Source organism: Muntiacus reevesi, chromosome 3 (assembly GCF_963930625.1).
Source record: "Muntiacus reevesi chromosome 3, mMunRee1.1, whole genome shotgun sequence".
Classification (NCBI taxonomy): Eukaryota; Metazoa; Chordata; class Mammalia; order Artiodactyla; family Cervidae; genus Muntiacus; species Muntiacus reevesi.
This window is the reverse complement of record NC_089251.1, coordinates 218,884,554-218,905,597: the sequence shown is the minus strand read 5'-3', so window position 1 is coordinate 218,905,597 and position 21,044 is coordinate 218,884,554. Positions and strand designations below refer to the sequence as shown.

General features: G+C 37.3%; 1 protein-coding gene across 1 annotated transcript in view; it reads right to left on the bottom strand.

Moving 5' to 3' along the window:
* ARHGAP15 (Rho GTPase activating protein 15) overlaps window positions 1-21,044 on the bottom strand; it is a 677,158-nt gene that overhangs the window by 57,298 nt on the left and 598,816 nt on the right. The window contains exon 13 of the mRNA XM_065927842.1: window positions 2,833-2,938. Coding sequence (XP_065783914.1) covers window positions 2,833-2,938 — 106 coding nt within the window. The remainder of the gene's footprint in view (window positions 1-2,832; window positions 2,939-21,044) is intronic.

Genomic DNA, 21,044 nt, shown 5'->3' with positions numbered 1-21,044 from the left:
AAACTTCAAAATATATATATATTTGCAACAATTTGGAATAAACACTACATACAAGTGTTGATGGTAGGTTTTCTGAAGAACTACCAAATACATCAAGACTAAGGAAAACATTCTAATGATTCTTTCAAACATGAATACATTTAAATTCTCGTTAAACAATCTTCTTATTTAGTCTTCTCAAGCTTTGATGACACGCCACGATTGGCTGTTTATCAAAAACTTAGCAAGAAATGCTTAACAAGATATAATCATGTGCACACACTTGTGCATAATTAAACCCTGTTTATAAATCATTGCAGGGTGGAATATGGTCATACAACTCAGGAAAGGTGGGTGGCAAGCAAACAACACTTTTCTCTCCATTTAAAATGGAAAACTGTATCACGTGGATACTGTGAAGGTGATAAAATAACCCTATCTCAAATCTCTATTAAAAACATCTATTTCCATCTCTACTGAACTGAACGAAAGTTCTAACAAAATTAGGGAATTAATTTAGATATGAGACACGATCAGGCACTAATTGCTAATACTGAGATTGTGTGGAATGATTCTCAACCTTTCAAAGTTTTTAATTGGATAGACTCTCTGCAGTGTGTGTGTGTGTGTGTTCAAAGTAGGATTTAGCTGATTCTCAGCTTCTTCATTTTATAGTTGTTCTTTCAGTTGAAAAAACAAAGGCATCCTTGAGACTGAGTAATGGATATTTACTAGGTATTACATAGCACTAAAGAGTATACTTTTCCATTTGCTTTATGACTTTGTCCAGTTAGAGTTACTGAGATAAGCACTCCAGTATTTACATGCAACTTGAAACTCCTTTCATGGTATGTCTGGAACCTAAGGGAAAAGAATTAGCATTTGAGGAATGCTTACCTTGTGCCAGACTTTTTATATGCACTATCTTATTTAATTCTCATAATCACAAGATATGGTTGATATTATTTAATATGATTTTATGTGTTTGAGATCATAAAGGGAGTATAAAGTATAGAACAAGAATTTGACTGTAGATCTCTATTTCTTCAAAACCCAACATCTTTTCACCAAGAAACCACACTGGGTTTCCCACCAAAGCCAGTATGTAGACGTGACAAGCAGGGGCATTCTAACAATAAAGGATCTTCTGAACTTTGATACAGCTCCCACTGGTGGGAGTGAAATAAGTAAGGAGGAAATATGATGAATTAGATTGAAATATGTTTCCTGATGTAGTGACCAGTGAAGCAAATTATAGATTATCCATCCCATGGAATACTATGCCATTGTTAGAAAGAATCAGATACCTGCTTAACGAAATGGGAAGCTGTCCATGAGTTGCAAGATAGTTGCAGAACAATATATTCTATACAATATAGAGTATACACAAAGTATACTCTAATGCAATAAACAAGCACACACAGGTATATTTGCATGTCTTTAGGATTAGGAACAGGTCTGGAAGGGTAGATACAAAAAGTGTTAGTTATTTCTGCTCAGCAGGCTAAGAGTGATTGGAAAGCAAATTTGATTTATAAGCATGATAGTTGCCTAAATTTTTCACGTATGCAATTCCATGCATTATACTTACAATTAAAAATTATGTAGTGGGTTAATTGAATAATCTATAGGAATGACTCAACCCAAGGAATGGGTGATTAAAGAGATTTAATCTCACAAAAGCAAAACTGCCTGATCTATCAGGCTTCAACATTACTATATGTATGTGATGAAAGCTAAAACCTCATCACTTATATTGCACTCTGCATTATCTGAAGAAGGTGTTAACACAAGACAAATGAGGAACAATCACTGCAAACTTAAAGTGTCCAAAACACAGCTGTCCAGTCAGTTCTTCCTATTCAACCTCTTCCTTCTCCCAGTTTTACTCATCTAGGTTACACCATCATTTCTCCATTTGCTCCAAACCAAACCCTAAGAGGAACATTTAATTTCTCCTTTCCTTTCTCCACTGCATCCGAACTATCAGCAAATCTGACTTGACCCATCATCAAAAAACTTCTTTAAGACTTCCAGAGAAACTACCATTACTTTTTGCCTGAACTACCATGGTCTTCTCCGTATAGGTCTCCTGGCTTTCACTTTTGGAAATCATTCTCCATCTGTCAGCCAGGGTGATCTTGTATAAAATTCCTCAATTTCACACACTTTATGGTTCATCACTGTATTTATAATGGAATTCCACTTTCTCACTGTGGCCCACAAGAACCTATGTGGTTTTACACTGGTCCAACATCTACGACCTCAGCTCCACCCCCAGGTCCCTCATCCATGAGGCTCTAGCCAGTTAGATCTGCTTTATGCTTATCAAACACACCGAGCTTTGCGTGGCCTCTAGGTCTTTTCACTGTCTTTTTTTTCTCTTAGCAGTTTACATAGATGTCACCTTGTTTATTGGCATCAATGTCTTATAGATGAAGGAATTGAATATCAGAGAGTTTAAGTCACTTATATGTGGTCATCACTCTTGGTACACGATGGCTCTAGGTTTTGAACTCATGTCTAAATCATTTCAGCTCCTGCCATCATACTAAAATAACAAAGTAAACCCAGCCCATTCCAGGGCTCTGGCTACAGTTCTGGCAATCAGTCAGCAAACATGTACTTGTTGAAAAGTCAGGAAAAGGAGATTATTTTGAAAGTTCCTTTTATAGGTCTTCTTTCCTACCTCAAGTACATTTCCCAGCTTCTGAAGGAAGACTTAGATCAGCTAGAGGGGGAAATCTGAGACCAATGCATTCAGAAACTCTTATACTAGAGACTTAAAATTAAATATTGGTCATTTAGGAAATGAGAATATGACAAACACAACCAGAAACGTTTACAACTTACTTAGTTAGGTGTCCAAAGAGGACCTTCATGGTGTCACGATTTGGTGGAGGGAGTTTTTGTACAAGAGACTTTATAGCTTCGATTCTTGTGTTGTTGTCTTGCTTTTCTGAGAAATGAAATTAAAACAAAACAAAACAACGGTTAGAAAAGAATACGATTCCTCAGGTGCATGAGGGAATTTTCTAAGAAGAATTTGGGACTAAGTCTTAGCAAATATAAAACATAAAGCTATGATTAGCAGCCAAAGGGAATAAATCTGAAAATCAGCATCATGAAGTTTCTTTATTTTGACTGTGAATAAGATCAAGGGAAAATGAAAGCAGCAACAGTGTGGCTCTGACATGAACTTCTTGTTAAGATCAAGTATTGAATCAGTTTTCATAAGTGCTTTACTATTTTGTAAGTTGTGGCAGAGTAAATAATGGCCTCCCAAAGATGTCCATGACCTAATCTCTGGAACCTGTGAATACCTTACCTTCCACATATTAGGGATTTAATCCCTAATTAAATTAGGGATTCTGAGATAGGGGGATTATTCTGGATTATCTGGATGGCCCAATGTAATCACAGTGGTGGCTAGGAGGGAAGCAGGAGGATCAGAGTCAGAGAGAGAAGGGGATATGTCAAGGAAAGCAAAAGGAGCTATGGCTATGTGATTCTCCATGGGTCTAGAAGTAAAGATAGCCTCTAAACCCCAGAAAAGCTGAGGAAAGAGCTTCCAGAAGGAACACATGCCTGCCAGCACCTTGATTTTTGCTCTACAAAGCAGACTTCAGACTTCTGGTCTTTAGGAACGTAAGATAATAAGTTTTTACAGTTTGGAGCCACTGAGTTTGTGATAATTTGTTATAGCAGCATTAGAAAATAAACACACAAGGACATACATTCTGATTCAATTACCAATATTCTATTTTTTTGCTTAATTTTGTGGAGGACTGAAGATTTTTTTTATTAGTTCTATGCTATTTTTCCTCCCTAATACATTTCATTTTTGCTGTGAAACAAACAAAAAAAATGCAAATAACTTTGAAAGCAAAATGCTTAGTCACATACATTTAAAAAAAATAGGAACTTGTTCTAAACTAAATATCACGTAGATTGTTTTCTTTCATTTTGTGACTTATTGCCTTTCTGGGCATGGATGGCACAATAAGAATTGATTTACTTAGTATGCTAGAGAATTTATCTTACCAGAGTTTTAACAAGGGCCCAGAATTATAATAATTTCTTGAATTTAAGCTCTTTATATAATTGACTCAGATACATTTCTTTTCCGTACTTTACTTCTAACTTCTAGCACAGAGTTCCTGATGATTCTAAAGAAGTCACTGCTAGAAAAGATAGTAGATGAGAGAACAATATGTGAGGCACACACCACCCAATATCCATTCTCTTCCTCCTTAGCTAGACCGTCCCACTGTTGAGGAGATGGCCATATGCAGCTAAAAGAGATCAATTCCTCCCTTCCTTGGCAGCTGGAGTGGCAGCTGCCACAGTCAGCCCAATGAGACTGTAGTCAGAGTGTCATGTGGGACTTCTGGGGAGGCTGTGTACAGGGGGATAACTTATCTTCGTAGCCTTTTGGCCTTTCTGTTTAGAAAGTAGATGACTTATAGTTGTGCTATGAGATGGTCTTGAGAACTGAGGCCATGGAGGGTTGAACACACAGTATAAACAGTTTCTTTCTATCTGTGGAGCTATCAGGCCAGTCCTGAAGAAAGAGTGTAGAAACTGGCAGTTTTTTTTCTTCTTAATACACTATTGCAAAGGAAACTTTTTCTAAGGAATTACAGGAAAATATCCTGTAGAAGATAGTATTTGGCTAAAATAGAGCTATTTCAAATACTGAAAGATGATGCTGTGAAAGTGCTGCCCTCAATATGCCAGCAAATTTGGAAAACTCAGCAGTAGCCACAGGACTGGAAAAGGTCAGTTTTCATTCCAATCCCAAAGAAAGGCAATGCCAAAGAATGCTCAAACTACCGCACAATTGCGTTTATCTCACACGCTAGTAAGTGATGCTTAAAATTCTCCAAGCCAGGCTTCAGCAATAGGTGAACTGTGAACCTCCAGATGTTCAAGCTAGTTTTAGAAAAGGCAGAGGAACCAGAGATCAAATTGCCAACATCCGCTGGATCATCAAAAAAGCAAGAGAGTTCCAAAAAAACATCTATTTCTGCTTTATTGACTATGTCAAATCCTTTGACTGTGTGGATCACAATAAACTGTGGAAAATTCTGAAAGAGATGGGAATACCAGACTACCTGACCTGCCTCTTGAGAAACCAGTACGCAGGTCAGGAAGCAACAGTTAGAACTGGACATGGAACATCAGACTGGTTCCAGGTAGGAAAAGGCATATGTCAAGGCTGTATATTGTCACCCTGCTTATTTAACTTATATGCAGAGTACATCATGAGAAACGCTGGGCTGGAGCAAGCACAAGCTGGAATCAAGATTGCCGGGAGAAATATCAATAACCTCAGATATGCAGATGAAACCACCCATATGGCAGAAAGTGAAGAAGGACTAAAGGGCCTCTTGATGAAAGTGAAAGAGGAGAGGGAAAAAGTTGGCTTGAAGTTCAACATTCAGAAAACTAAGATAATGGCATCCGGTCCCATCATGTCATGGCAAATAGATGGGGAAACAGTGGCTGACTTTATTTTTCTGGCCTCCAAAATCACTGCAGATGATGATTGCAGCCATGAAATTAAAAGACACTTACTCCTTGGAAGGAAAGTTATGACTAACCTAAAGACAGCATATTAAAAAGCAGAGACATTACTTTGTCAACAAAGGTCTATCTAGTCAGGGCTATGGTTTTTCCAGTGGTCATGTATGGATGTGAGAGTTGGACTATAAATAAAGCTGAGCGCAGAAGAACTGATGCTTTTGAACTGTGGTATTGGAGAAGACTCTTGAGAGTCCCTTGGACTGCAAGGAGATCCAACCAGTCCATCCTAAAGGAGATCAGTCCTGGGTGTTCACTGGAAGGACTGATGTTGAAGCTGAGACTCCAATATTTTGCCACCTGATGCAAAGAGCTGCCTCATTTGAAAAGATCCTGATGCTGGGAGAGGTTGAGGGCAGGAGGAGAAGGGGACGACAGAGGATGAGATGGTTGGATGGCATCACCGACTCAATGGACATGGGTTTGGGTGGACTCTGGGAGTTGGTGATGGACAGGGAGGCCTCGCGTGCTGCGGTTCATGGGGTCACAAAGAGTCGGACACGACTGAGCGACTGAAGTGAAATGAAAATATGGTGGGGGTAGTCTTACTAGTAGAACTCTGCTTAGAAGTGGTTCTTCTTCCTCTTAAAACCACAAAGGCCTATAAATAATGCTTCCCACACTCAGAGCTTTCAAAATTGCAGTTATTCTTAGAAGAGTTCCAACATACTATGGATTGGACAACTGCAAGTGAAAGAGACAAAGGGGAGAGAAAAAGAGAAAAGGTAGTTGCAACATCATAGCAACAGCAGATCTAATCTTTCTGCCAAAAGGCTAGAAAGCCCCCTTGAAGCTTAATGACGGTAGGACAATGTGATGCTTCAGAGGACCAGTTGGAGCCTATGGGATATGAGAAACTCAGAAATAAAACAAGCCAATAGAGATGAGAGCAAAATTAGTACAGTATATTCAGGACAGAGCACGCAGGGATACTTGGAGACTTTGTATCTAGCCATCTGAAGCTAATTCCACACACACCAGTGATCCTATACATAAACATACATAGCTTCCCTGGTGGCTCAGTGATAAAGAACCCCTCTGCCAATGCAAGAGATATGGGTTCAACCCCTGGGTAGGGAAATCTCCTGGAGAAAGAAATGGCAACCCACTCCAGTATTCTTGTTTGGGAAACCCCATGGACAGAGGAGCCTGGCAGGCTAGAGTCCATGGGGTTGCAAAAGAATCAAAATGATTTAGGTGCAAAATGACTTAGCGATTAAACAACACAGCATACATACATTTATATATTTATGAGATGAGTACATTCTACATAAAATGGCATGATGCTAGTAGTTTAATTTACCCAAGGATCTTGTGATTCAAGTAATAAAGATGAAACTGAGAAAGGTGAGGGAGGGAGAGGAGGGGAAAGGAAGAGAGATGACCTTTCTAATTTTATTGAAGACTCTGGCCATAGTAATGATGATTAGTTTAGTGTCAGAGTCTCAAAAAAAAAAAAAAAAAAAAAAAAAAGGATTCGTTAACATTGAGGTCTATAGAAGTAGCAGCCATGATCTAAGCTTGACAGACAGTAAGTGGAGAGTGGTCTAAATGGCCATATCCAGCAAACTTCAGTTTTAGGGAATATATGACCCAGGCAGAGCAGGTTTAAGAAAGGTTGGGGTTGCTTAATTGGAAATAATTGCAAGGTCACTGCTATGGTATCTGGGCAGGAATTAAAGCTCTACTGTCTTTTTAACCACCAGATAAAAGAATTATGAACCTCCCTAGGCAGAGTCCCTCTTCTATGTTCCATTGCACTTAGGACATTCTATTTATTGATATATAACATTTCATATGGTATGGTCATGGTGTGAATGCCTGTAGATTTGTCCCATTAAACTGAGAATTTTCCCATAAGCTGAGGTAACTCTTATACTGGCATGTAGTGGGTTAAATGGAGTTTCTAGATGGCACTAGAAAATGAGCTTTCTAGGTGGTAAAGAACCTGCCTGCCAATGCAGGAGACATAATAGATGTGGATTTGATCCCTGGGTGGGGAAGATCCTCTAGAGGAGGGCAGTATTCTTGCCTGGAAAGTCCCATGGACATAGGACCCTGGTGGGCTACAGTCCATGGGGTAGCAGAGTCGGACTCGACTGAAACGACTTAGCAGCAGAAGCAGTGGGTTAACTGAATTAAAAAACTAAAAAAAAAAAAAAGAATTAGGAAACAAAGGAAAGACCTGAACACAGACTGGGACAGACAGACATTGGTTTGAATTCCACAACAGTGTTTTAGCAGTCTTGGACAAGTGATGTGTGTGGTTTGTGTGGTCTTGGATAAGTTTTTTATTTTCTTTGAAAAATGTCAAAGAGGCCAGATTTATGGATTAAACAAGACAATATGTAATGTACCTAACAGTGACTAGCAAAATGTAGGTACTGTATAAATATTCATCACTCCTTCCCCCATCCCCCCACTTTTTTTGAGGTCTATGCTAGATATGGTTCACCTTTTATTTTCAGTCACGGGCATACCACCTGGTTATAATGAGCTTCAAAATGTAGTTCCTAATACTTGAAATGAGTTGGTGCCAACTGTTGACAAGACACTTGCTATGGTTGCCCGACATTTCACAGCACACTAAATAATTTAAGAGGCTGGTGATCTGGTTGATGAGCAGCTTAGTTCCGTATAAGAATTTTTATAAAAGTACATGGTTGTTCCATATTTGCTGATAAGAAACATCCTACATGAAGACTACTTAATAGAAATATTTTTCTTTTTCTCTTTCTCTGCTTTGACTCATAATTGAGGAAATGGAAGGAACGGTGGTACGTACATATCTGTGGTTAAGTTATACTTAAGTCATGGAGGGGGTACTGGACAATAGATTAGAGAGGGCTGAAATATTATCAAGGAGGAGCCATTTATTGTTCTTACAACATAATCAGAAGGAAGGTTTGAAAAGGTTATAGGAAAGCAGTAGATTCCCCTTCAAATCAATACTGTACCCATTCTTCCATAGCTTGTAAAATCAGGAAATAACACAAACACTTCTAAGTGGAGGAACTTCTAAAAATACAATTGGATACTTTAAAATCGAAATGACACCTTTTCAGATCTGGTTTATTGATGTGTCATATTAGGAGCTGGAATCAGCATACATAATACAGGAGTGGTTAATGAGCTAAGATTCAGACACAGCTTACTAAAGATGCGTCAACTGTCTTCAATTGATTCAGTGAGCATCTGAAAGACAGCATTTTCTATTAATATTTCTCCTTCAGCATATGGTTTCTCATTATTGTGAAGTATTGAGAGTTTTGAGAAGACTTTCAGATATCTCTGACTCTTTTACATTATGACTAAAAGGGAGAAAATGAACCTTTTCTACACAGAGAATTAGAGAACCTCTTAGGTAAATGGTATGCTAAGAGACTTATACAAACTCTTGCCAGTAGTAAAACACTCCATGATTTGGGCCTTTTCCACTCACATTTGCTCTTACCTTCACACCCTTCTGATTTACTTTTGTGCATCTACTTTGAGTGAAAGTTGCTCAGTTGTTTCCGACTCTTTGTGATCCAATGGACTATGCAATTCATGGATGCTCCAGGCCACAATACTAGAGTGGGTAGCTGTACCCTTCTCCAGGGGAACTTTCCAACCCAGGGATCCAGCCTAGATCTCCCACATTGCAGGCAGATTCTTTATCAGCTGAACCACCAGGGAAGCCCGTCTACTTTAATACTTGCATTTTAGTTCCCACTCGGATTACAACAGCCTCTCCAGTCTGAGCTGTGAACCCATACTGCATACAAAACTTTTCTGGAGGACTTCATTTTTGTCACCCAATTGCAAAAAATGCCTTTGGAAAATATACATGGGATACACATATATACTAAAATAGTAAACTGTTTTTTTCACTAAGGCCTATTCCTCACTCACCTGGCCCCATATTCTCAAATTATACCAAACTCTGTTGTAAATGAGCTTTTTCAAAAACAACTCTAGGCTCCTTAAAGAAGTAACAGCTCCTACATGATGTGATAGCCTTTAATGTTATGATAAGGATGTGGCTTTATAGTTTTCCATTGATTCATGGTTTTGAGGGCACATTTTAAAAAATATGGTTTATGATGGTTACATTTGCATTTATCTGCATGAAATGTTGCTACTAAAACAAGGACATTTACAGCCAAATGCCTTTTTTGCAGAGATAAGATAAAGTTATACAATGATGGAAAGAGTTCTGTGCAGTGCAAAACCCCAGACCCGATGACCCCTAGACACTTTTCCAGCTTTATCATCTATGCATTTATTATTCTTAACTTATTTATAGTCACAAGTTAAATCATATATCAAAATTAACTCTGCTTTGATATGTAGGTTCACCCAGGGGAATAAAAGACCAGATTCTCCCAGTAAACAACATAATAGTAGTACTATTCATTCTGTTTATCTGTAACTCTAAAAGGATAACTGTACCCCTTTGTTTTGAGGAGGTCAATATACATCACAGCTGTTCTGCTTCTGAAAGTTATGCTGGGATGTCTAGAGCATCCTGTATGAAAAAAACGGCTGTCACTTATATGTCAAGGCTATATTTGGAAGAGAGCAGTATAATTTCTATTCACTTTCTATTCTTTGTATCATCACCATTTCAGAATTTAGTTACAGACTATCCTAGCTTGTAGGAGGGATGCTTATCTTCAAAGAACGTTTTATTTATTTATTTATTTTTTTAGTGTACCCTACAATTGGATGCAAATCTTTGAGGACATGCTTTTTAATTATAAAATCTGAGTTAGGTGTTAAAGGATCATCCAATTCATGACAACAATCGCTTGATAAATTTCTTTAAATAACTAACATTTACTTCAGGGAGAAACACTAGGGGGAAAGGGAGAATATTCAAGACTTACAAATGGATAAAAATAGACAGATGCTTTAAACTCCTGCTATAAATTAAGAGAAATGGTATATCATGAAGGAGTCTGAAAAAATTAGGTTAGAAATCGTGCTCTATAGTACAGTTGGGGCAAGTTGCTTGGACTCTTAATGCTTCCAGTTCCTACTTAAACACAGACACACACACACACACAATCCATATACATATATCATAGAATTGTATGTAGAATTTTGTTTCAATGTACATAAATGCACATATTGTAAGTACCCTTACTGAATGTAAGTACCCTTCCCATTAAAATCTTTCTTTTGAATCATCCTATCTGCCCTGACTGTTCATAGTTGAAGGTTATTTTCCAAATCATATGAAGCCATAAATGTTACTCTTTAGTGCTGTTTCCTAAACAGGAATAGTCCATAGTATGTATTGGCTTTGTGAATACTTAGAAAGCAGCCCATTATCAAAGGGAACTTGATTCTAATTCATAAGTCGACGTGTGTGCGTACGTGCCAAGTCACTTCAGTCATGTCTGACTCTTTGTGACCCCGTGGATTGTAACCCACCAGGCTCCTCTGTTCGTGGGATTCTCCAGGCAAGAATATTGGAGTTGGTTGCTTTGGTGCAGTTAATCTTAGGATGATAACATTTTCTAAAATTCACCAAACTGAAATTGTCTCTGAAAACAAATTTCCTCAGTTTTGCAGCAATGCCTTTCTTTGTCTGAATCAAAGAGTAAGGTAATGGCGGCAGTCTTCACAGGAAAAGCATGATCGTATTATCCTCCCTAAAATTTCTTGTTTTCAAAGTAATTTTGGAAGTGTCATGGTGGCCAAGTACATTTCTGTAACTTACAAATGATACTAATTCATCCTCAGGCGATAGTGAGTGCTGAGAAAATAAAGTTCTGTAGTTTATTTAGTTCTCCTGTGAGAATTTTCTGTAAACTATATTTATCCTTACATATCTGGTTTTACAAGCTTTTTTCTTAAAAAAAAAACAAAAAACAGGCTTATCGTTTTGAGTCATTTGACATCTTTCTAATCATAAACCAGTAATTCTTTTCAAATACTCAAGTTGCTATTTATATTAGCATTATCTTTGTACATTTTCATGAGGGTGGCAATTCTACAAATACTTTTTTAGATTTAAAGTTTTTAATATGTGTCTACCTCTTTTTGTTGGTAGACAAAATTTACTGGGGATTTAAAAAGTCCCACCTGAAAACAACTAGGATCTGTTACACAAGAAAAATGTGAAGGAAGAAATATTTTCTCCTCTCCACTTTTTTGAAGAAGCATATTCAACTTTATCCATAACTATTCATTTTGAACAAAAGACCTCTCAAGAGGAGATATTGGTTAGTATGGTGAACTGTTTCTCCAGCCAGTTCATTTGTGTTGGCTACACCGTGACGCTGAGAACAGGGGAGAGTTCACAAGCATTAGAATCCTTAAAGAAATGGAGAATAAAATAATTTTATGATTCAGCTTTCTTTTTGTTAATTGTAAGACTATTGTAAAAGAAGAAAAACAGGCAACATGTGGTAACTTTAGTCAGCATTTCTGAACTGGGAATGATAAACACCTCTGCCTGGCTCTGGTATTTATCAGGACTGAGATATTATTACCACATAGAGTCACAGCATGCTTACTGTTATCATCGGCAAAAAGAGCCAGCTAATCTTAATGGTTTGTAAAGCCGTTACCTGCACTGGTCTGACATTTATCATGATCATTTTACCACATGGGTCCTACATAGCAAAGGTCTTTTATCTGGAAGGGACATCACTATGAATTATTATTTGCAGCTAGGTAGAAAATTGTATGTTGTAGATACCTTTTCTCATTATAAATCACATAGTCACATTTCACCATTCCCCTCAGAAAGCTGCTGAGCCCAGGTTTTTTGCCACAGCTTGCTTTCCTCTCCCTCTCTCTCTTCTTTCTCTTTATAGTTTCCTGAAATTATTAGCCATATTTTTCATTAACATCCTTGATGTAATTTTTGAAGAATCACATATGTGGTAGGCAAACATGGACATACTTTCTGAGTAGTTAGGGGATTTTCATCTACATTCTGTAAAGGGACTGCGTAGTAGTTTAGAAATTGAAGTTGATAAACTGTCCACATTTCTTTTTTTGCTTATTCTCTCTTCTGTCTTGGGGGCCAAAATTTTCTCTGTTCTTGACCTTGTCAATAGAATATTTACCAGTCGATTAGACAAAATTTCTGATGCCTGGTTTGAAATACTCAAAACATGTATGCCATTTTTTGCCTGAAATACTTTGCTTGGGAATGTGTTCTCATAAGAAGTAAAATATAGTTTACTTTGTTAGATTGTGAGTTTTTTCAAGTTCTGTTCCAGTAAGTTACAACGAAGCAGCAGGTTCCTCCAACAAATTTGTTTAAAAAGGAGCTTAGGTTCTTTCCCTAACTATTTATGTCCTAAATGACATACATCAATATATAAATATAGAAGAAATAAGGATATTAGAAAGGACAATGTTTTGGAACCATGGGACCAAGACAGTAAAGTGAAATGCATTAATTTGACAATGGAAAATTACAATGAAAAGTCCAATTGTTTACAATGGGGAAGAAATGAACAAATACTCTCTTTTAAAAAGATTGAGACAACTAATCTTCTGAAGGAGATATTTATATATTTCCTTCTTTCTCAAGTGTTCCATTAGGAATAAACAAACCAGAAATTCTGCACTTTTATAATGAAGAGGGAGGAGAATTCTTTGCCATTTTTGCATTTAGGAAGAAATGTGCAAGAAGAATGTGACAATTTAAGCAAATCAAGATTGTTTCAAATGGATCACAAACGGGACTTTGTGGGATATTTTACACTAGCATGCGAAGCAAACAGTAAATTTGAAAGGAGGATTTTCTCAATGGTCTAGTTCTGAAGTGTTTTCCCATCTCTTTGTGTGTTTAAAAGAGGTTTGGATGTGGTGTTTAATATTGCTTCGACTCTTGCAAATGAGTTCTGGAGAAATATCCGTACATGAAGGAAAGCTGATGTGCTGTAATGCTGACAGCAGCTGGGGGGATACGAGTGAAGAAACCAGATTGCCAAGGCCGGATTTAGCAAAAATAAACACCTATCATTCCATTAAAAAAACGGTACCATTTAAAATGTTTATGGGCATCAATAGCAGACCACTCTCCCTTTGAAAAAACTAATATTTTCCTCAAATAACTCCATTCTTTGAGAGGGAGATAACAACTTGAATTTGACATGCAGTATTTTGTAGTAATCTACAGTAGTTTGCCTATCTTGTTACATTTGATTCCATACTAATTTCTGTATTATTACAAATTTCTTCCAAAGGATACAATTTCTATTTCAGAGATTTGTGAGATGAACTTCCATAAATTTGGGAGCAGGGGGTGGAGTGAGGGATATCACTTGTGAAACCAACCTGTACTTTCACTGCTCAAGAAGAGCTGCACACATTTTGATTAGGTCATCTAAAATTTCATAGTAAAGAGGTGGTCTAATATTCTAAAACACTGTCTTACGCGTTGAAAGACTGCACTGATTTAAAACAAACAAACAATCCCTTTTATTTTTTTTTGTAACTTTCAGAATGACTCTTTTGTTCTAGCTTAACATCATTCTGCCATCATTGTTCCCCCCCAAAACTGTAACCTGGGAGCATTTACCATAATTAGTGAGGGGCTCTGCTGCCTGGGTTTTCTCCTTTTCTGGGGAACTGGGTGAATTGTGGAGTGCTAATGAAATTCGGAGACTCCTAGCAGTGGTTGAGCCAGGCAGAGTGCAGGCAGACGCGCTAAGCTTCCCACTGTGCTGCAGTACAAGCCTCCCTGCTGTTCTGTTTACCATAGTTTTTAATGTCTGTGAAAAAAGTCCTGATGCAACCGAATTAAGTTATGCCCTCGTGTTTATCTAACCCCAACCCACCATCCCACCTCCAGTTTAGCAGATTCTCGTTGCCCCTCTTGCAGAAAGCACCTCCTCAACTTTGCGGCCATCTTACCACATCAGTTCTTGCCACACATCCCAGCTGCTTTGCAACCATGTCCAGAGGACCACACGTGATCCATCTAGAAGTTTTGGGAGAACAACACACATGCCTTACTCTACTTATGCCATCTAATAACAGATATCCTTTTCTCCACTGCATGCCAGTTTTGTCAGAGGTGATGTTAAAGCACCAAATTTAATCATCTGGCATTGACAATACTAGCTTAAACTGCAAATGTATTTGGTAAAATGCACTGTGTCTTTAAAGAAATTTAGCCAAAGACCTCAAACTATCCCAGCGCACTAAATGATGTGCTCAAAGATGAAAACAACCAATCTGTGATTTGAGTTGATCTTATTTTTTGTCCTTTTCTTAAAAATGGTTATCTAAAAGAAAATGACCATTCCATTCTATGGCAAATTGATGGATTCACCAAGTGTGATGTACAGTGAAGTTTTTAATGAATATTCATACAACTCTTTCAGTCCATTAACAGGACTTAAGATAATGAAGATGCAACTCATTCCCATTTAGGTAGTGGAGGGAATGTAGAATTAATATCATAAACAGCACTTGGAAAAGTTTAACTTTAATGGATCAAACTCCAGGTGCCAGAGTTTGAAGAAAATAACCAATAATAGCCATTTTTTACATATTTGATGGGACTGATTATGCAATGTGCAACTCTAAATGGCTTCTAGCGCATTGCAGCATGGTTCCATCCCATTGGCTGCAGTAGGGTGCAGGCAGATGGATGACAGTGACAGGGAGAGAAGTGCTTTTGCTTAGCCGTGCGTTAAGATGCCATCCAGAAGCTCTGAGCACTGCAGACACTTCATTAGGATGCCAGGATAATGGTAAACTACCACTCAGAGTGACACCCCATTTCCTGCTTACTGAGCGCTCCAACCTCGGCAGATGTCAACAATCTCACAGTGCTACAGAGCAGACCTAACTTTCCAGCCACTTTGACTCCAATTTTTTCCTCCTAACAGTGCCATACATTATGTGCAATATGTAATGGCAAACACCTCACGGAAAACAAAATCTGCCCAGTTCATTATGACTGAAGTGCTTTTTTTTTTTTTTTTCTTCTAAAAGATAAGGGACAGTGAGCTGGGTGAGAGAATATGTCCATTCACTATTTTAACCTCAAAATTTCTTGCTATGATTTCCATTTGCTAATCAGTTCGAAGTGTTAATTGTGTGGTGAACTCTGATTCATAGTAGTTAAACTCTGATCACAGGGGATATGATTGTTTCTTTTAATTAATGTCTGTTCCAAAGGTAAGTGATTGTGGAAACCTTTTGTTAAAGATTTTAGACTCAGTTTCGGTATGGTTCTTACTTGTCTGCCAAGAAAAGGCTGACTTGAGCATCTGGAGGATATTTCCTCTGCAAAAAATGTATAACTTGAGGCCATTTGCACACCTCCTTACCCGCAATTCAAGCCAATAGAAACTTTTTTTCCTATGGTGTAAAGTCCAAAATTCCTTTTATAAAGAACCAAGGTGTGGTTTAGACAATGAAAAAAATCCCCAAATGGAAAAATAATATTTTGAAATCTCTCTTTATGATAAATGATTGATTTACATTTTGTGACTCTAAACATATTCTTAGAAGCTCAAAGGGCCTTGCAAATGGCAAGACTAAAAATAAATTTCCTCCTTTCAGGTCTGTTACCATTTCCAGGTAAAGACGCAAATGTGAAGAAGAAGTCACAGACAGAGGTCACGCTCTGAGGGAGAATTTGAACGCAAACTTTCGATGTGAGGTTCTTGATGCAAATCTTGACTTTTGGTTTAAAAATGGCATCTGGTTGGCAACACCTAACCACCTCTTGGAGCCTGTCACTAAATATGCTTGAAGACACAGAAAAAAAAAAAAAAAAGACTAAAATGCTTAAAATAGTAGGGACTGACCGGCACATGGTGACAAACAGTTAAAGAGTAATTTCCTTTAAGACAGGTGGAATTTAATTGGAAAATGCCAGTGGTGAGACCACTTGCACTGCTGAACTACTGAACCAGAGACTTTGCCTATCTTAAAGCAGATAGAAATAGGCTTCTCGTCCTTTCTTCAGCCATCTGATTTCAGAATCAAAGACTCAGCCCAAAGGACTAGGCAGCACCCCTTTCCACTCATGCAGCTGAATACTGTGAAGGATTTCCTTCCTCACCTGTCTTCTCCCCTTCTAGCTACGTATGGAGACTTCTCTTTTGTCTGCAATAATATAGAGATAGCAATTGCCACAAAATAACCGGGGAGATCCAGAGTGGAAGGCAGAATGATGATGATGATGGTGATAACAACTAAGAGTGGAAGGCAGATAATAGCACATATCACCATAGGAATTGGAGTCCCATATGTAAAACATAGGATCAGTGGAGACTGGCAAAATTCTATTTGGAACACATTCTTAGAATTCTAATATTGTATGTCTTTCATCTTTTAGAATGCCAATGAGCTAAGCAATGTGGTGGGAGAAAAATCGTCAGGACAGTAGGGCCATAAGACAATAAATATGCTAGAAAAGAATTAATATAAGAGCTGTGTTTATCAATTTGTCATCTGGATGATGTTCCAGGACAAAGATTAGAGTACAGCTAAAGTAGAGCATAAAAAGCAACCTGCAATATACACAGAATGCTGGATATGCTTCCACCTTTTGAGATGAATAAATATAACAAAGGGCTTCCCAGGTGGCACTATTGGAAAAGAAACCGCCTGTGGATGCAGGAGATGTAGGAGATGAGGGTTTGATCCCTGGGTCCGGAAGATCCCCTGGAGGAGGGCAAAGCAACCCATTCCATTATTCTTGCCTGGAGAATCCCCATGGATAGAGGAGCCTGGTGGGCTGTGGTCCATGGGGTTGCAAAGAGTTGAACAAAACTGAAGTGACTTAGCACTCAGGCATGCAAACACAACAAAAGTTTCAACAATGCGTGACCTATGAAAAGCTCTTTTTTAGAAAAGACCAGTGCTCAGAAATACAGAACTTTCACAATGACCATGAGACAATTAGGAAATTAGCATCTTTAGTAGAATGTTGAACATCAAGGACTCTAATGAAAAGGATCAGCAAGCCATTAGGAGACAACTGGGTAAGATGAAGGGATGCTCAGATGAGATGATAAGGAGATAGATGGTGAGGAAAGACAGTGAGAAAACTAAAAATGCAAACAAAATGAAAGTTTGCATTAAAGGTGAAATTGTCATTGCAGAAAAATTAGGTCAGTGATATGGATGACAAGAGAAGTGTCCAGAACATGGAAATGAGAAATGATAGGAAGGGGAAGGCATGTTGGAAGTCAGAGAATTGAGAGATTATCTACAACTTATTGTTGTAGAATTGATGATTTTGAACTGTGGGGCTGGAAAAGACTCTTGAGAGTCCCTTGAACAGCAAGGAGATTAAATCAGTCAATCCTAAAGGAAATCAACCCTGAGTATTCATTGGAAGGACTGATGCTAAAGCTGAAATTCCAATACTTAGGCCACTTGATGTGAAGAACTGTCTCATTGGAAAAGACCCTGATGCTAGGAAAGACTGAAGGCAGGAGGAGAAGGGGACAACAGAGGATGAGATGGTTGGATGGCATCATCAACTCAATGGACATGAGTTTGAGCAAACTCTGGGAGGTGGTGAAGGACAGGGAAGCCTGGTGGGCTGCAGTCCATGCAGTTGAAAAGAGTTGGACACGACTGAACAACTGAACAACAACAACTACAACTTATAAATGGACTTGAGAAAGACTGTATTTGAAAAATACACAATAGTCAAAGATAAGGTTAAGGAAAATGTGAGTGAAAGAAACAATCTCAGTATTCAAAATGACAGCTAGGTTCTAAGAATACATCACTAAGTAAATATATTATTTTAATATATTCTGGCAAAACTTTGTAATGATGAAGATCAAGCACTATCCTACAATTATTAGAGCCCAAATAAAACTAAGTTAGTAGCCATACCGGCTTTCCTAAGACTTATCTGACTAAATTCTGAAGCAAAACAAAGCAGTACCTGTTGTTGAGAGGGAAAAGCTGTGGTCCTCAAACTGTATGCATGCTTCCATCACCTTTTTCACATTAGGATAACAGAAAGACATCTATGTAAAGATTTATAATAGCACTACTTTCTTGAAAAGTTTATTTGAAAGCTTATGTAAGCCTACTGAGTGATGAGTCAAAATTTGGAACTCAAAAACAGAGATACTATAAATGAAACTACATATCTTTTTAAACTTACTTGGGCCCCAAACTCAAAACGCCCCATTGAATTATTTCCCTCTGGCTTTCATTTCATTCTCAGTATCAGGAAATGATTATATTGTGGTCCACCCTTCACAGTTCAGGTGACATCTCTAATGCCCGTTTAAAACAGTGACTGATGCTATTCAGGTCTGGCATTTGTTAGCAAACACAATTATTAGAACATTGCAGTGAAGAATTACTTAAGTTTTCCCTTCTCAAAACACAGAGTTTCAGAGAAGAGCAGAATGTTTACTTCTATTGCTGAGAATCTTTAGTGAACATCCTTTATATCTATAATAATTGTATAGAAGCAACTAAATCAGGGGGACAATCAAAGTGATAAAGACAACAATCAAGAAATGAAAAATATTATATCCAAATTTTCCTATTTTGTATGTGTTTTAAAATTAAATAGGCTGGGGAAAAATGCAGAACAAACAGGTCTACAGAATATGATGGTGAAATTCAGAGTAATTTTAATTTTTTTCTTTTTACTTTTCTGTTCAAGTCAGCATCAGCAAATATTTATTATTTTTGTAATCTGTTAAAAGAGACAACTTTAAGTTTGTACAATTGCTTAGATACCAAATAATTATAGCTTTCCCAAAACAGCTAATTAAAAAGACTGTAGGAAAAATATACCAAAATATTAGCCATGATAAGTTATCTCTGAATAACAGGAATATAGATCACTATCTTCCATTTTAAATGTGCTTTACAAATTTTCTTTAATATTGAGTATATATTATCTTGTAACAAAACTGAATCTCTGTGTTTGGTGCAGAACATTTAGGTGTTCTAAGCCACAGAAAAATATACTATTTTCACAAATCAAACCATTTCTAGGAAAATAATATACTAGACTTTCCTCTAGATATTTCTGTTGCAGTTAATCTTTTATTTAGTGACTATATTCCAGAATCAAGAAAGAAATGTTGGAGTTTGATACTTTCTTTTCACAGGTGAAAATACTAGATACAGGGTACTTTTAGGGAAGGACAGAAAATATAAAATGTCACAGGACTATATCTTTGCAACTTGAAGAAATATCTAGGATCCTCAATGCCTCATATGTAAATATGTTCTAGTTCCACATTCTAATTTCTGATTCTTCCTCAATCAAATCTTTTCTTAGGGAGTTACATTGCCTGTTGGACTGAAGCATGGGAAATACAACCTATGAATACAACACTAGTACATGGATGAGACTTAATGGTAATATTTCTAAGTAGAGAAAAAAAGACTGCTATAGAGCTTACATTGAAACACACATTTTATTCCTATGCCTGTCCCTTTAAATCATATCAATTTCTCTTCTCTTTTGGAAACTAAATTCATTAAAGCCTTCCATACTGGTAGCATAGTTTAGAAATGAGGTCATATTCAGCAAATTTAAACCCTTAAACTTTACTTTTGTCTCATTTTTTTGTACATATTAGATACGCAATTAATACATGTTGACTAAATTATCCAGATAACTGACTCAGTTCTCTAGTTCACCTCCACACATAGTCAGCTGAGAATTTATTCTTTAGAGTTGGTATCATAGTTAGCTCCAGGTTTTACCAGGCAGAATCACAAGGAACTAAGAGTTAAACATTTTGAGGGCAGAAGTTATTAGGCAATCAAAAGTTAAATTTCCAACTGAAACTCTTTTCAGAATTGAAGTTAGATTTGAATGGAATTTGGAATGGTAGGAAGTCAGTATATCTGGGATATTTAAGAGAGCCCCCTGTTGGTTAATCTTAGAAATGTCTTCTGATTCCTTCTGTCCTCCAGATGACCAGTTATATATGTCTATCAAATTGCCCATGTGTTTAAAAGTGAATTGGGATGGTGGCAAAGCAAGCCTCTATATTTGATTAATATAATTTAAAAAATATTTTCCAAAAAAAAAATCTATTATCTCTTTCAAGGTGTACAAAAAGACAGTATCAACCTCCAACAAACAGTAGAAATATAAGCATTACAGAGAACAGAATTAGATTAAAAAGTAAACTTGGGCATATTACAATGTGATTCCTTAAGGAGTCTGGAAGTGATTGCTATCGTTAGGGACTCATGCTTTGCAAAGCTTCTTCTGGTCTTTCTAAAACCAATTTCAGACTGAATTTAAAAAGAGAATAAAGTTATTTTCTCATATAATCAAGCAATGGCCTTTTCCACTGGTAGACATCTTCCAGGACTTTAGGAATTAAAAAAAAAAAAAAACAATAAAGGATGCAAATGTTATTCTTTTCTAGCTAACATAATTTTTTTTTTTTTTTAAGTAAACATCAGCTCCTCAAGGGAGATTTCGATTTGAAGACTGTTTATTATATCATTTGAATAGGACTAGACCTGGCCTTTTGACTTTGAACCACTACCAA